Below are 15,673 nucleotides of genomic sequence, written 5' to 3'. Positions count from 1 at the left end.
ATTAAAAGATGAAACAGATCAGAGTCCAAAGATGAGACACAGACTCAAGGATTATCCCCCAAAAGAAGATACACAAATGAAAACATAAAGACAGCTGGACAAAAGATACTATTTAAACTTCAGTGGTGAAAGAGCCCATATTATGCTTAAGGAATTGTTCCCCCTTTTGTCTCATTGTGACAGTTTTGGCCAAACACAAGAGAGTTCACAAACATCCAAACCCCTATTTTTAATAACATTAGTGGTCAAAACAAACACTACAAGAGGATAACTAACTCACTTGTCTTTCTTTTGAGAGTTTTTGTTTCTACTTAACTGTCAAATTCAGTATCAAAGTGTTGTCACTGGGTGCATTAAAAAAAATAATGCAGAAATACTGTAAAAGCTGTGTCTGCTGGAAGCAATTTAGAGGGAAAACATCTAAATTTAAGATCGAGTCCTTCTGAAGTACGTATTATGAAACACCCACTCAGTGCTTTGAATACTACAAACGCTTTAATGACTATCAATAAAAAGGACAGCAGATGTTTTATTTTTATAACTGTAACTATTACACTATAATCTACTATATTCAGAAAGCACAACCATACAACAGCTTTATATGACTGCAGATTACCTCTTAGTCCTAAATAATTTAAGCATGTTTTTAATTTCCTGATTAGGAAATTTCCCCCTTTTTTTCCACCTGATCAGAATATACTTGGAACACCTTTGATGGCAGGATCATTCGAGGTGTCGGGATGTTACAGCACCATCACAGATGCGAGCATAGAGCACATCCCTTCCACAAAATTTGTACTATTCACATAATATGAAGCTTCCTCTTTGTATGGCACAACACTTTTTGGATGTCATAAGAGACTGATAATTATAATAATAATATCAGTACGAATTCACTGAGTGGCAGTTTTAGAGTTTACCATGTAGCGGAGCCACCAACAGTTTCTGGCCCTGGGATCACTGAGCACTGAAGTGGGGAAATGTTCAGGGACTCTGACAAATGTTGCAAACCATAAATGTTGAAAGACCAACTTGTTTGACATTTTACACAGAAATATTAACTGACCAAGTGGAGAAACCTTCACAGCTCCTCTGTTTGAGGTTTCTAAACACTTTGAAGCTGTGCATAAGCGAATATGAGCTCTTTAGAAGCGATTTGGTATAATGGTCTAATAAAGAAAATAATAAATCATGCCCTTTCTCTGTATGAAGTTACCGGCTCAGACTCATCTCCCATCTGCAAGTGCAGCATTAAACAAAGGAAGAAAAAAAAAAGAATGTATAGAACTTCAAGACACATTTGAAATCAAAAGACCAAATGTAGAACATATTATGGGCTGATATGAAGACAACAACATAATGTCTGATCCTGACATTTTACAGGAAAAAAGTGGTGTGAAGAAGACATACCAGGCTGTCCAGTCCTCCTCCAAGAAGGTCCATGGCGCCCAATTGCATCCCGGTAGAGACAGCGGGTGGGGGCGGGCCGGTGGTTGTTGGTGTGAGATCTAAATTGAGAAGATCTCCCAGGAGATCTCCCTGGGATGGGATGACAGCAGGTGGTGCATCCGAAACTCCAGCTGTGGAACTTGTTTCCGGGCTGTCCACACTCTCGCCACTAAGAGGTGGGGGATACAAAAAAAAAAAGGAAAATTGTCAGCACTACTTGATGCTGCTCTAAAAACTGGAAGGGAAAAGTTTAAGGTCAATATGCTCGTTTGACTTGAGTAAAGAGTTTCTTTTCTGTTTTCTAAAACGATATGAAGCATCACTCACGATCCAGCACTGCAAGGCAGCCTCTTGTGCTGAACACCTCTGCTGCCTTCAACAAAGGCACTGGGAGGCTTGTGGTAGACTGAGGCCAGAGTACCAATGTGGCAGATAAGCTCCTCCAGCAGAGTGGGCTCAATCAGATCAGTTTCCTCAGAGATCAAGGGTTTCTCAGCCAGAACCACCTCCTTTGCAGCTACAGGGTCAGTGGAGAGCAGACGCCAGTAGATGTAGCCTCTGTCCCTCAGGTCTGGGTTATCGGAATCCTGTAGAAAAATAGATTTAATAATGACTTTGTGTGAAAATCTTTTATTGCGCATTTTGTACCAACCTTAAAAAAAGTAAGGTTTCCTATGTTTTATAGTCCATATGCTCCAAAATGCTGTGGATTCACATTTGGTATAATGAGTGAACGTGTTTTTTATAGAGTCATAAACTCTGGATTTCAAATCTTTTTCCTTGAAATGTTTCGACATTTAGATTTGAAGTCTAGTTGCTATGGACTTTAAGAGATCACCTGGATGAATGAGAACCTTAACCAACGTTTTTATAGTGGGGAAAAATTCTGATATTTAATGGGAAAGACACGGATTTATATTTTGACAAGAATCAAACAGTCTTTGATTGTAATGACTTACTGGTATTTATTATGCTGACTAAGTCTGACCAGTGTGATTCCTCACCTACCAACATCATAATGTTTTGCAAATGCAATTTTATTTTTTTTATTTTTTTATTATGCATTTTATGTACGTTAGAGCTAGATGTGCTTTAAAATCGCTGCAGCTTCTGAAAAACTTGGATCTGCTCAGCAAACACCAAAAGCCACGACTTACTCAAAGTTATTTAATTTGACTTTTTTTGTTTTGTTTAAAGTAATAAAAATATACATAAATAATGAAAGCACTTAAGAGTTACGATTAGCAGAATTAAAAATGTATGAAGTGAACTGCAAAGGCTTTCTTCTCCTCACCTGAGTGGCCAGGCTCAGAACCTGCTGAACAAGCTCCTGTGTCTCTGTGGGTTTTTTCAGGAACAACTTGACAATTGCCGTCAGTAACTGCAGCTGCACCTGAAGACCACGAAAATAAACAGAGTAAACTTTGACAACTCGTGTACGACATAATAAAACCTCAACTTTTCCATTATTGTCACATTCACACAGCAATAAAAGAACAACATGTTTCCAGCTTAAAGCTTTTCTTATCCACCAGAGCCCCTTCATGTGAGAGGAAAACCCTACAGGACAATAAAATGGAAATCAATGAATTATCTGGGAACAGTGTGTTACTGTTCCGTGGTCACCTCATGTGCCGTCCTTAATCAAGTTTGAATTGAACTAACAAAAATGCAGCCTCTTCTTTCCCAATGTGAGCAAACGCAGCAAAGCCTGAAGTGATTCAGTTACTGTAACGCCTTTGTCCAAAAGATGGTTTTTCAAGGACAACAATGGATTTGTCATTTAAATCATTTGCAAAAGAATTTGTTTTCTAGCCCTTGTGCTATCTTGTGGGGTCCAGATGACCCCACTCCCAATGTTAACGTGCCTCCAAGGCACGTTAACATTGGGAGTGGGGTCATCTGGACCCCACAAGATAGCACAAGGGCTAGAAGAATTCTGGTAGATGATTAATATTAATAATACATTTTACAAAGGGGCCAAAATGTCACAGCTGCTCTTACTATTCGTCCAATAAAATACAAACAAACCTGAGTGCTTTCATCATGGAAACCCTCCAAAAAGCTCTCCAGCAGCTCATCAGCATTGTCGATGCGCTCCGCATATTCTCCAACAATCCAGATCATAGCAGCACGAGCCTCCGGCTCGTCCAAGGAGTCAAGGTTCTCACAGAGTGTAGCAATCACGCTTTCATATCTGAAACAGATTCACGGCTAAATGACATGGCCTCAGATGCAGCATTGATATCACAAGATCCAAACATAAAAGAAAAGCTGTATGCCACTACAGCCAAAAAAAAATGCAATTCTAAAGTCCATCATTACTAACAGAATGAAATGTTTGGGTTAAAGAAAAACGCACCAATTTATTTTCCCTTAATGCTATTTCTGTTCTGTTGGTTGTCAAAATCTGTCCTGCAGTAAGTTTTTTCAAAATTTTCTTTACTAAAAGTTCAGAGTGGTGTAAAAACATTTCCAGAACCATGAAAAATATTTGTTAAACAAAAATGTAAAACTTGACTGAGTTGGATTGAGCTGTTGTCAATCAAGGTGTGTAATAAGAAAACAATCCATCCGGACCTAATAAATCTGAATGATTCTGATAAAAAATCTAATGGCAAAACCCAACTTCGTATTGCTGTTTATTAAACCCTAACACAATACATTTGAGTTAAGTTTAAACCAGCGATATACTTAAATGACCTTCAGCACATTGAAGTGAATTCATTCATTCCTATTTGCATAAAATGAGTGTTAAAGAGTCCCAATTTACATAACGATTGCACAAGAACATAAGAGCAGGAACAAATGTTCAATTACCAGAAAATAACAAGTTGAACTAAATGGTGACTCATTCAGCTGAAGGCATGAGCTTTACTAAGCTGGAGGCATTGGCAACTTGGGGGCTCTCAAATGCATGATTACATTGTTCCGCTGTGTGGGAGAAAGTGTGTCTGGCACATGAATTTATCAACATAGAGGTCACACTCCAAGCAAACCAGCCTTATATTTGACAGGATGAAGCTGAGGTGAGGTCTCTGAAGATCTGCCCTTTACCAACGAATGTCCTTGTTGAGGAACCCTTGCACATGTCATTTCTATAAATGTAGCTTTTCATTTGCAGTTCACAAATAAAAAGTGAATTAGTGTCTGCAAGACATAAACGGTGGTTGTCCTTAATGCCTAAAGCTTATCTTCTGACCATTTCCAAACCCTTAAAAGTGTCAAACACACATTTTTTCTTCTGGAGCAGAAATAACTGGTCAATTTACAAACATTAAAACAACATTTAGTATTTTTCAGATTTTAAACATGCAAATGAGGTAATGAAGATTTATTAGAATGTTTATATTTGTTGCAGAAAACTCTTACTTGTTGGGGTATTTGCGGAATATGTCTTTGATAACCACAATGGCCTCCTGTACCACGTAGTTGACCTTGGTCTGGATCAGGTCTAGCAGGGTGCTGACACAGCGCTCTGCTGATTGCTAGAGTACAATGGGGGAAAAAGTCTGAGCTTTATAGCTTGAGACAAAAATACAGACTAAGAGAAAATCTTTTGTGTAGAAAAATGCATAAACATTTAAAAATGTGTTAATATCATAGTTTAACAGATTAAAAACAAACATCTACTGCATAAATATTTACTTTAAGGTAGGAAAATGACAACAGAATTATTATTTTTTTTTGTTTTTAGCAGTTTACTGCAAACTTTGAACTACAGAAGATACATGACTTAAATGCTTAAACGTCTTTTAGAAACAGAGCCACCTGGTGTCTGAATCGGCACTTAACTTACTTTTACTTTACTTAAAAAGAACGTTAGTGTGTGTGCGTGTTGGAAAGGTAAATATATTTTTGACAAAGTAATGACTATCATGCATCATCTCCGCCCACCTCCACTTTGATGGCACAGCGGCCGATGGCCCTGACGGCTTTGCGAACAAAGTCCACATCCACCTCAGTGGCATACTCTTTTAACTCAGCCAGAACCTAAAGAGAGAAAAACACCTCTGTTACGTACCAGATCTAGATTCTCCAGAAGCACCGTCTGATTTTATTTTTTAACTATTGAAGCAAAGTGTGTTACTTGAGCTATGTTGGCTTGAGATGCAAGACGGATCATTATGTCCAGCTTCTCCAATTTGACATAAATGGGGTCGTTGTACTTTACGAAGAAAACTTTCATTTCGTGCTTCATTATCTCCGGCCTTAAAGACAAAAATGGTTAATTGGGTGTGTAGCCTAAATATGGCAGATTCCAAACAACATGTCTAAGCAGTTAAAGAAGTCTTGGATGCAAGAGCTTTTCTAAAACTTACCGCCTCTGGACAATGAGGTTGATATTTCGAAGTGCCACATACTGCAACTCAGGCTCAGCAGACAATAGTGTGACCAGAGGAGGGGCCAGCTTCTTCAGTAGAGTGCCATAATAGTCCAAGTCTTTTGGCAGCATTTCCATGAACTTCATTAAAACTTTCACTGCTGACAACACAACTGCTGAGTTGGCATGAGACAGCCTTGGGGTGACTCGCTCACAGATGCTGGCAGATTAGAATGGGAAATGAGAGGGACAGTGAGGAAATAACCTTTCAATGTAAGCAAACCGACATCCAGGATAAATACTGTCAAGATTATTCATGTACCTTTGGGACTCACGATCATCACGGGGTGTGTAATTGGCCAGGCAGTCTAAAATAAATATCTGTCCCCACTCTGTGCATTCGTTAAGAGCTGTAAGTAACTTGTTTATAGTCTGAGGGTTCAGATCCAGAAGATTACTGTTGGGATGAGACTCTGCGATCTCCGAAAGAGCTGCAACTGCATTTGCTACAACCTAAAGACAAACCAAACACAAGTAAATGTTATATAAACACTTTCTTTTTCCTAAGCAAGGAATTTACACAAAGACATGTTGAAAAATGATCAAGGAAATGGAGTTGAGGTTTCTCTAAAAAGAGAAGAGTAGGAAATCTGCCAAATGTAACTACAAGCAGGTACATACAGACAGCATACCATGGGATTGGAGTCAGAGATGAGATCTTTCAGGGTGTCCAGGAAACCTTGATCCTCCACCAGCTGGGCATTAATATCATGGAGCTTTGCTACACACACAGCAGCTGTCTTCCTCACATAAGGGTCTTCATCCTTCAGACATTTTCTCAGAGGTTCACACAGATACTCCGTGATCTTGTCCACGCGAATGCAACCCATCGTACGAACAGCAAGCGCTCGAATGAGAGGGTTAGGGTCTTCACAGTCCTAAACGGTGAAAGTAATCGCATATGAAAACATTCTTAAATGCAGTTCATTGAAGATACTTCCACGTAGCATTTTCCTGAATCATAAAACGCTGCATAAACACAAAAATCTCAAACTTGAAGGAATTTTCTCCAGACTGATGACAGAAATCAGGAAGGTTAACCAGTGACTGATAACGTTGCTCTTCATTTTAATGATTCAAAAAAGCTACATACTACAGGGCTCCAGACTGCGACCATTTGGTCGCATTTTGCGACCAAAATTTGAGAGTGTGCGACTGAATTTTACATCCAGTCGCACATGTGCGACCAGTAAATTTGCCTCCCCCACCCTCCATATTTTTTATACATTAAAAAATATCCGTGCTGAACTTTTCTCTGGGACCCGTAGGTTACGGGGGTTACGGTTAAGCGCGCGGCGTCGCATCCCCCCAACCAAACGGTTTATGCACGGCTGTTACGGCAGCACACCGCTCCAGCGGGAGTCGGGTCAGCTGAGGAGAATAAATGTCCCACACCTACATGCGTGACAGCTAACAGAGCTTGAACTTTAAACACGTGCGAGCAACAACACGGTTTAGTCCGAGACGCACTTAAAACACGCGGTGAAAATGCAAGGATAGACGTGTTTGAGATGAATGGCTGATGGCGAATCTGCAGCGAGACTGAAGGAGAACAGGAAGTTGAAGTTCAATTCAGTTCAATTTAGTTTTAATATTCCTCTCCCCTTTAGTATGATCTGTGTTATTATATATTTTATATTTATTTGAATGTTTTGTAATGGATGTAGCCTATTTTTAATCAATTGGTATTTTAAATTATTTCAATTTCTCATTTAACTACAAAAACCATCAGGACACATGTCCCTTAATGCATTGTTTTGTAGTTAAAGGGCAGCTTTCAGTCAGTTCAGTACTAAATTTCCAGCTGCGTTCGGTAGGTTGGGGCCTTGCTGCTCCCGCCCCTTTCTCCTGATATTTTTGTGATGATTGACATGTGATGTTGGAGCAAAAACAAAAATATATGTAACACACCAGGGGCCTCATTTATAAAACTTTGCGTAGGATTTGCGTCAGAAGTGGCGTACGGATGAAACATAGGACGTGCGTACGCACAGAAATATTCAGATTTATAAAACCGTGCGCACGCACATCCTACGCATCTTTCCCTTAATAAATCAGAACCAATTCTAAATGCAGCGCAGCTTTTGCGGCCTCATGACACGCCCATAGTTGCCCATAAATAGTCCGTGAAACGCCCACAAATGAATATTCATTGATTGCGAAACCATGGCACACACCGAGAGGTAATGAAAAAAACGTAACTTCACTCAATGTGAAGTAGAATTTATCGTTGGCGAGGTGGAAAAGAGGAGAAAAGTGATATATGATGGGCACAGTGTGGGCATTACTAATGCCGAAAAGCCACGTGAGTGGCAGACGCCGTTAATGCTGTAGCCTCACAACCTAGGACCGTGGTTAAATAAAAAAGAAATGGTCGGACATCAAAGTCGAGGCAAAAAAAAGTCTGGCGCTGCATCGCCAGCAGAGTGTGTCTGCAACGGGGGGGGGACACCGGAGCTGAACCCTCTTAATGAGAGACAAGCGGCAAGAATTGGGGAATCCCTTACTGGAGTGGTGACTGAGGCGCAGGGGGACGCCGATGCGCCAGATGCACCGGGTGACACACCCCCAAAAGCCTGCAGAGGTCCAACAGGACGGCTCGAGGAAGTCGGAACCGGCTCACAAGCCAGTCGTCCTCGTTTGCCAGCACGTCTTCTTGCTGTCTAAAGATGCGTTCACTCCGAAGTCTTACATTTGCCACATCTTCTAAGAGCGCAAGATCAGCCATTGTGCGTCATTACGCACTGTGATGGGGCATTTTATTTCCATCCATTTAATTACATCTGACAAGCTACAGATGTCGGTAATAATCGACGTGGAAATGGGAAATTGATCAGCGCAAATGTCATTTCTTGTTGCTTTCTGAATGGTTGAGACATACGCCATACATTGTTTTATCAAAAATAAAACAAACTAAAGGCATATGCATGAATACCATAATTCCATAGCTTATGAAGACATGTTTTACTATGAAAATACCTTTCCCTAGTGGACAATTAATGCATCTCTCTCTATCCATCTGTCTGTCTGATTGCACCTATATCTGCTCCGCCAGACGGACACATTGACGGGAATATCAGTTTTGTACATTATTTCGTTCTGTTAACTATATTATTTATGAGGATGAATTGCACAAAATGGCAATTTTGCAGAACATTTTTCACTTTTCTTTTTGCAAATAAGTGTTCATTTGAATTTCTGTTGTAATTTTCGTTTGATTTTTTTTATTTGTTTCACTGCTGATCGATCAAACGGGTGTTCATGTAGGCTGTTAATTGTAAGACTTGCTTTGTGAAGTCTTCATGTTATTTCTGAGAGGCAGTATTGTCATTTTCACTTTCACGTGTTTCTTCCATCTGCCGACGGTGTCGCCGTTTCTCATTTCACCCATTTTTGTGCGTACGCCTGGGTCAGAGCTTGCGTGAAGGACCGCACATTTTCCCGTCAAGTTTGCTTTTTATAAATCTCAACTATTGCGTAGAGTGGCGTACGCATTCTTTTGTGCGTACGCAACGTTTATAAATGAGGCCCCAGGTGATCTGAACAGCGTTGCGTCCACCTGGGTGATCTCAAACACGCTTATTGTGCGTCTTGGCTGCACTTATTTGGTGTCACCAAGATAAATTTCCATCAGTTTTTGAGCCTCTCTCTGATCTCAGGTATCTCGATTGTTCTGATATCCAGTGAACATCGCCCGTTCTTTTACAGTTTACCTTCTTCTGTCAGTGTACCTGTTGTTGCATCTTCAAAAAGTGCAGATTAAAATGTGACACTGTATTTGAAACAGCGCATTGTAATTTCTGCATCTATTATTAAAGTATTTATTCATAATACAGTGGAAATTAGTAGATTTGGTTAGAATGTTGATTTACAGTATGCGCCCCTAAATTTTCTGGTTGTGCCCCTAAAATTTTCAGTTGGGGGCCACTGTGCTCCTAGTGAAAAAAGTTAGTCTGGAGCCCTGTACTAAATGACTAAAGACCACACAGACCAGCAGCTGAAAATAGACAAATCCTAGCCATTAAAAAAATAGGCATTAGATCAAACAATGTTTCTGTCCACTATAATCTGAAGGAAAAGAGCTCTGATAGTCTTGTTTTTCCCAGCAGTTATATCAGAAGAAAAGGTTTGTGACCTCATTGTGTTAAATGTTAGAACAAGAACACACTCTAGACATCGTCATTAACCTCTATTGTTGTACTGTTTATGTGGGACTATTGTGATGTGTTGGAAATAACAGCTGGTGCCAATCCAACTGACCGTATGCACTTCTTTTTATAGTATTTTCAAAACAAGTAGCAAAAACTATTAAACCTGCAAAAATTACCCACGTCTTCTTTTATATAGCACTTGCTGAGTACTGTTAGAGCTTTACCTTCACAAAAGTATTAACAGCCATGATAGCCATGTCAGGTTGACTTTTAGCATAGTTCATCAGGTAAAGGTAGACCAGCTTTTTCAGTTCCAGGTTGTCAGTCTGCATGCAGTTTACCACATCTGGGAAAAGAGCACTGAGAGAGGAACAAACCATTTTGTGAGAACAGACTCGAAACAGGGGGAATTTTTTTTGCCATTTCCCCTTCATACCTGACATCTTTGCCAACTGTCATGGATGCAATAACCTTCTTTACAGCCTCCTTCTTTTTCTCTTTCTTGTCACTATTGAGCTCCGCTTTGAGCTCAAAGATCTCTCCTGAACACACAAGTGAGAAAAGGAACATCCATTCATTTGGTAGGCAGGAATCAAGCACAAGTGTCCATGTAACAAAGAAAGCGGCCGGTGAGTTCAGGATCTCATATGAAAGCTACTTCTGTTAAAATACAAACTATTAAAGACATTACTTTTTGCTGTACAGCAGAGAAACTCGACCACTTAAACAGCAATTTGACCTACTACCCTTTCAGCAACCATTTGTTGTTTAATCGACAGACACTAAACAGTCTGCACAAAACCTCTGAAGGTGGAATTTGGAGCAGGATCTTTGCACTAGAATGGATTTGTTTCAGTCAAGCAAATCTGCAGGAGGACATGCTCATTTGATATCATTAGTCTGCAAGCATGAACATGAAATCTGCAGTAGCATGGTTAATGGAAGTGTTAAATGCAGGCTAATTACCAACAATCAAAGCTAGATAAAATGTCTGAACCAAAACTTTTGGACTCTTATAATATTAATGGGTGGTGGAATGTGACTGTTCTTTTAATTATATTATTTATTTACTAATTTTCCGTCAAATCTTTGTATCTCATTACCATCAAAGGATTAAACACTTGTCAGTTTTATATATTGCATGGAAAAACATTGCTTTATCCCATTAGTTTTGCTGCTTCTGGACTAAAAATGTCCGACAAAGTATAAAGCTGGTGAGCATGACACCCAAAAAAAAAAAATAGAGAGCGAACACGGAGGTAATCTTTTTAAAAAATTGTGCACCAAAATAACTAGACGTGATAATAGACGACAGGGACAATGTCAGCAATGAAAGATGATTCTATGTAACAAATTTTTTTCTTAAAATCTTTTGTGTTTTTGCTGCAAGATGAAAAGAAAATGGGACACGCACAACACTGAAATGCTAGTGGTTCCTTAGTAAATGAAAAAACTTTTCAGCTTATAACATTTGCTTCAAAAGCCAAATGTAATATTTTCAGTAAAATAATGTGTAACAGAAATGGTACAACGATAAGTGGCGCATACTTAAGAAGCGCTTTTCTACGTTCTTAGAAGGCCCACAGCGCTTTACAGTCACCGTCTCATTTACCCACACACAAAAACACATTCACACACTAATGTGTGGCTGAGTTTTGCTGCCAAAATGATAAAACTAGTTAATTTTGATTCTCAAGTTCATACTTCTTTTGAATAACTATCTTTTTAATCCATCCAAGTACTATTTTTTTCATCAAGATAAACCATTTTACCAATTAAACTGGACAAAGGATGGAAATGTCAAAAAATTGGTTAAAAAGTTTCACAACGAAAAGTTAAAAGAAAGCAATTGATATAAAATGTTTGCAGTACTGATGAAATTGCCTTGAATAAAATACTTTTTTTTAAACCCGCCCCATTGATGTTTAAAATCAGATCTTCAACCTCTGGTTATGGTAGCTGACTATGTTCTCTGCATGGCAGCGGCTTTTTCTTGTTTGCTAAATGAATTAATCGTGTTTTTTATTTTGAAACTACAGATTAGTGTTTTCCTACTCATACAACTAAATAGATGGCGGTTCCAGGGATAAAAGCTGCTTCTGAGTAAGGTTCCATCTCATTGTGGGAATCTTTCTTAAAAGATTCTTTTCTGTTCACCATTAATTTAAGGCTCAAGTTTGAACAAGTCATAGTAAAATAAAAGCAAACATGCTCTTGGCAACCCTAAACAGCTGTTACTGTTGTTAATTATCATCAGCTTGCCTTTTCCCAGAGCTTCACGGGGATCCTAAATGACTTTTGGACTTTCTAGCATATGTGATGAAATGGTGGTTTTCAGAACTAACCGACTCTCTCTATACCCAATCGGTATTTTCATAGCAAAATGGTTTGTGCCAAACACAAATGTGACATCAGTGCATTTAAAGTTAAATAGCAATTTAGGTGTGTGAATATTGATAAAGGTCTTCATTATATTCTGGAAGTAGTAAATGTCCATTAGCTCCATACTAATGTTACTTTGTATATATGGCTTTTTAATTGTATGGCTTTTTCTCAACAATTTAGCATCCCACAACTGAGCCAGTAACAAAATCCACAAAAAACAACAATAAAAACTACAATTTAAAAAAAAAATGTGTTGTATTCGATATAAAAAATAGCAAACCTTTTTTGGTGGTGGTGAAGTACTTGGAGTCTGTCATCTTGGATCCAAACTGTCTGTTCTCCTGCAAAACACAGAAAGATGATGATGATGTTTTTGTTTCAATGGAAACTTGCCACATCTCAAAAATAACAGGAAAACCTAGAAGTGCAAGCACATGAAATTAAAAGGATTTCCTGCCTTCTACTGTCCAAATACTGCAGACCTGAGAGGAAAAGAATCAATGGAGTTTGCTGAAAAACCAGAATGAAATGTCTCCTTTAAAAAAAAGAATCTCCCAATCATGATTAAAAGGGGAAAGCGTTTTGGCCCCAGTATTTCCTGGTCAGGTTTCCTAACTTCCAGCAGACAGAGCAACTTTCTCAGGGAGATAGATGTTTGAGAGTTTGTTTAATAAGACGAATTTCTTCAAGTTTGTCATTTCAATTCACAACCAATGAGGTCTCAAAGTGCTCCACGAAAAGCAAAAAACGGACAGTTTATTAATAATGATTATTATAATACAATTTAGTCAAGATAATTCCAATAGGGCCACAATATCTCATATCATATTAATATCCCTATGTTATATAAGTGACCAGTAGATTACATTGCAGGGTTTTCAGTGTAATCTTAATACAGAGCAAGCAAAAGCTAACAGTGGAAAAGAAAATAAACCTCTCTCTAAATAGAAGATTAGGAAAAACCCACCATCATGAAGGCTCTCTATCTGCCATGAACAGTTAGGATTTGAGGGAACAGATAAAGACAGACAAAAACTGAAGGAAATTCTGTTGTAAGACAAACAGGCAGATTTGTAACTGCTGCAATAAGTAAAGAGGGAAACAGATGAACACAAAATCCAATCTGTTATAGAGCAAAATAATGCAAATTAGTCATTACAGCAATTAAGAGGAAGCAGATGAGCACAAAGTCACCAAACCTCTGTTGAAAGACAAATTTGGTTGCAGTAAATTAGGACGCTGCTACCAAAGTAAAATGAATATTAAAAGTTTTTTTTTTAAAAACTGTAATAAAAGTCAGGCAGCATTAAAGATTAAGCAATTTCCCAAAATGGTAAAGCTCACAAACAGATTGGGTTTATTGTACACACTGATGCACCCTTTCAAGAGTCACTTAAACCCATGTGGCATTTTATGTGTACATAAAAAAACACTTTTGTAATAAAATCTCCATCTGGAATGTTTCAAAGTAATATCTTCCTGTTTTGTTTATTTGTTTTTTTTAGCCTTTTCTTGTGTCTTCTGCAAGTTTAAGTTTATAAACCTTCTAGTGGATAAAACAACATGAGTTACGCTTTGTACACATTAGGATTTTAAAATCTATTTTTAATATTGTTTGATATTTTTACTCTCAACAATTTCAAATGTTAACTTCAGATATTTGGTAAAATCGTGACAGTTTGTATTGAAGTAAAGACTTCCTACAAGTAGTGGCCATCTTCATATGAATGAACCGATTTAGGGCTGACGTTATTTAATAACCATTATTTTAATTGTTTTGTGGTGACATTTAGGTACAATATTTGACGTTTAAACCCAATTATTTCAGTTGGATAACAGCCTACAGGTTGCCGTATGGCAAATACATCGGAGCGACGGTCCAACTCTAGTAGCTAATTGTAATTCGATTAATACGACTTCGTCCGTATTAAATCAACACTAACCCATTCAAATAGTTAGTGGGTTGTCTTTGCTAACAAAAATGTAACATGTTTCAGCAGATGCCTTTGTTAGAATCTGTTTATTGAGTCACAAATATACAAAGTTTGCTGCTTAAGTAGCATCGGGCTATAACGTTAGCTTAGTAGGCTAATGTGACGAGGAAAGCAAACTACATTTCTAGCTATCGACAGCGTAAAAGTTGACGCAACAACCGCTAATAAACCGCAGTTAAGTACAATACTCACGCATAACTGATTGGCCCATTCTTGCATTTTTACAGAAAATGCGTAAGATGAATGAGGCTGGTAGAAAAGGCTAAAGGTATGTCGGTGTCGGCTAGCGCGAGGCTACTTCATCTGCAGCTAGCAAAGCTGAAAACTGACCTTCTAAGTAAGGGTTAAGGAAGTCTTTGCCGGAATAGTTAAGCTCTTAATCTGTCGGCCTAATTCAGCCCTTGCCCAAGGAATTAGCGTACCTTCTGGAGCTATAATGAAGCTCACCACAAAAAGAATTAATAGGGGAAATCTCCTCAAACATCTTACCGTTGAAGGCGTAGTACGAGCAGTGTTGGTCTTCGTCCCTCCCACTTGTTTAACTTCCGTATTTCCACCCAGTGTGACAAGTCACGTCAGCTTAGTTTCATTCACGTGCATTCAAGTGATAGGGGGAAAATGTGAAATTTTCATTAACATCTGGTTCTACCAGTTTTTAACAAATCTTAACATTTTTATTCCCATAAAATGAGTGGAGACATGAGATTTGGGACATATGAATGTTCATTTGTTTATGTCCTCATGCAATGTCTTTGCAATGGGAGCGGAGAAACACCAGCTGCCTGTTAATGTATCCCTACAAATTGTTAAAAGTAATTTATTGAGTACTTGTGAACAATAAAATGTTTATTTAACTACAAGTTTTAAGACTTGATTTGGATTTGTCACGTATGACTTTAGACTTGCACAAGCGGGACTTCATAAAACTAAGAAGTCAACAAAATAAATTTCCTTCCTGCCCTCTTAAAAACTGAATTCAATTGTTAACATGTTTGATTTTTTTCTAAATTCATTTAAGCATTTACTAGTCTTGCAAAAAAAAAAAAAAAAATAGAATATTGAAATTGAATACTAAATTTGAGATTGTTCATACTGTACTTGTTTTTGGCAGATCTTTATATTTAATTAATCTAATGTGATCTTATATTATTGTATGCATTACAGCAAAGATTCCTTTTTAAGATTACGAGTAATTACACTGTTATTGTCTTCCTACATTTTTGATGATTATTCTGTTTTTTAATCAATGAATTTCTTTATTTCTGAAATGGGACTGACAAACGTGTGTGATTTTTTGTTATATTGTCTAC

General features: G+C 38.2%; 1 protein-coding gene across 12 annotated transcripts in view; it reads right to left on the bottom strand.

Annotated features, from left to right (window-relative positions):
• Positions 1-14,973, bottom strand: part of ap1b1 (adaptor related protein complex 1 subunit beta 1) — a 29,018-nt gene extending 14,045 nt beyond the window's left edge. For 2 of the 12 annotated variants that reach the window (XM_011479146.3, XM_020705922.2), the window contains exons 1-15: positions 14,556-14,873; positions 12,650-12,710; positions 10,421-10,526; positions 10,209-10,344; positions 6,466-6,711; positions 6,096-6,286; positions 5,772-5,993; positions 5,540-5,660; positions 5,347-5,442; positions 4,822-4,937; positions 3,481-3,646; positions 2,744-2,842; positions 1,777-2,036; positions 1,411-1,618; positions 1,217-1,237 (exon numbers count right to left, since the gene is read on the bottom strand). In XM_011479146.3, coding sequence (XP_011477448.1) covers positions 1,217-1,237; positions 1,411-1,618; positions 1,777-2,036; positions 2,744-2,842; positions 3,481-3,646; positions 4,822-4,937; positions 5,347-5,442; positions 5,540-5,660; positions 5,772-5,993; positions 6,096-6,286; positions 6,466-6,711; positions 10,209-10,344; positions 10,421-10,526; positions 12,650-12,710; positions 14,556-14,582 — 2,076 coding nt within the window. In that variant the 5' untranslated portion in view covers positions 14,583-14,873. Of the gene's footprint in view, positions 1-1,216; positions 1,238-1,410; positions 1,619-1,776; positions 2,037-2,743; positions 2,843-3,480; positions 3,647-4,821; positions 4,938-5,346; positions 5,443-5,539; positions 5,661-5,771; positions 5,994-6,095; positions 6,287-6,465; positions 6,712-10,208; positions 10,345-10,420; positions 10,527-12,649; positions 12,711-14,555 lie in introns of all 12 variants that reach the window. The other 10 variants (XM_078952970.1, XM_078952972.1, XM_011479147.4 and 7 more) reach the window with 9 other exon arrangements.
• Between the last annotated feature and the right edge of the window lie 700 nt (positions 14,974-15,673).

The sequence above is a fragment of the Oryzias latipes genome, chromosome 9, assembly GCF_053564925.1.
Source record: "Oryzias latipes strain Hd-rR chromosome 9, Olatipes_Hd-rR_3.1".
Classification (NCBI taxonomy): Eukaryota; Metazoa; Chordata; class Actinopteri; order Beloniformes; family Adrianichthyidae; genus Oryzias; species Oryzias latipes.
This window is presented reverse-complemented; position numbering and strand designations above follow the sequence as displayed.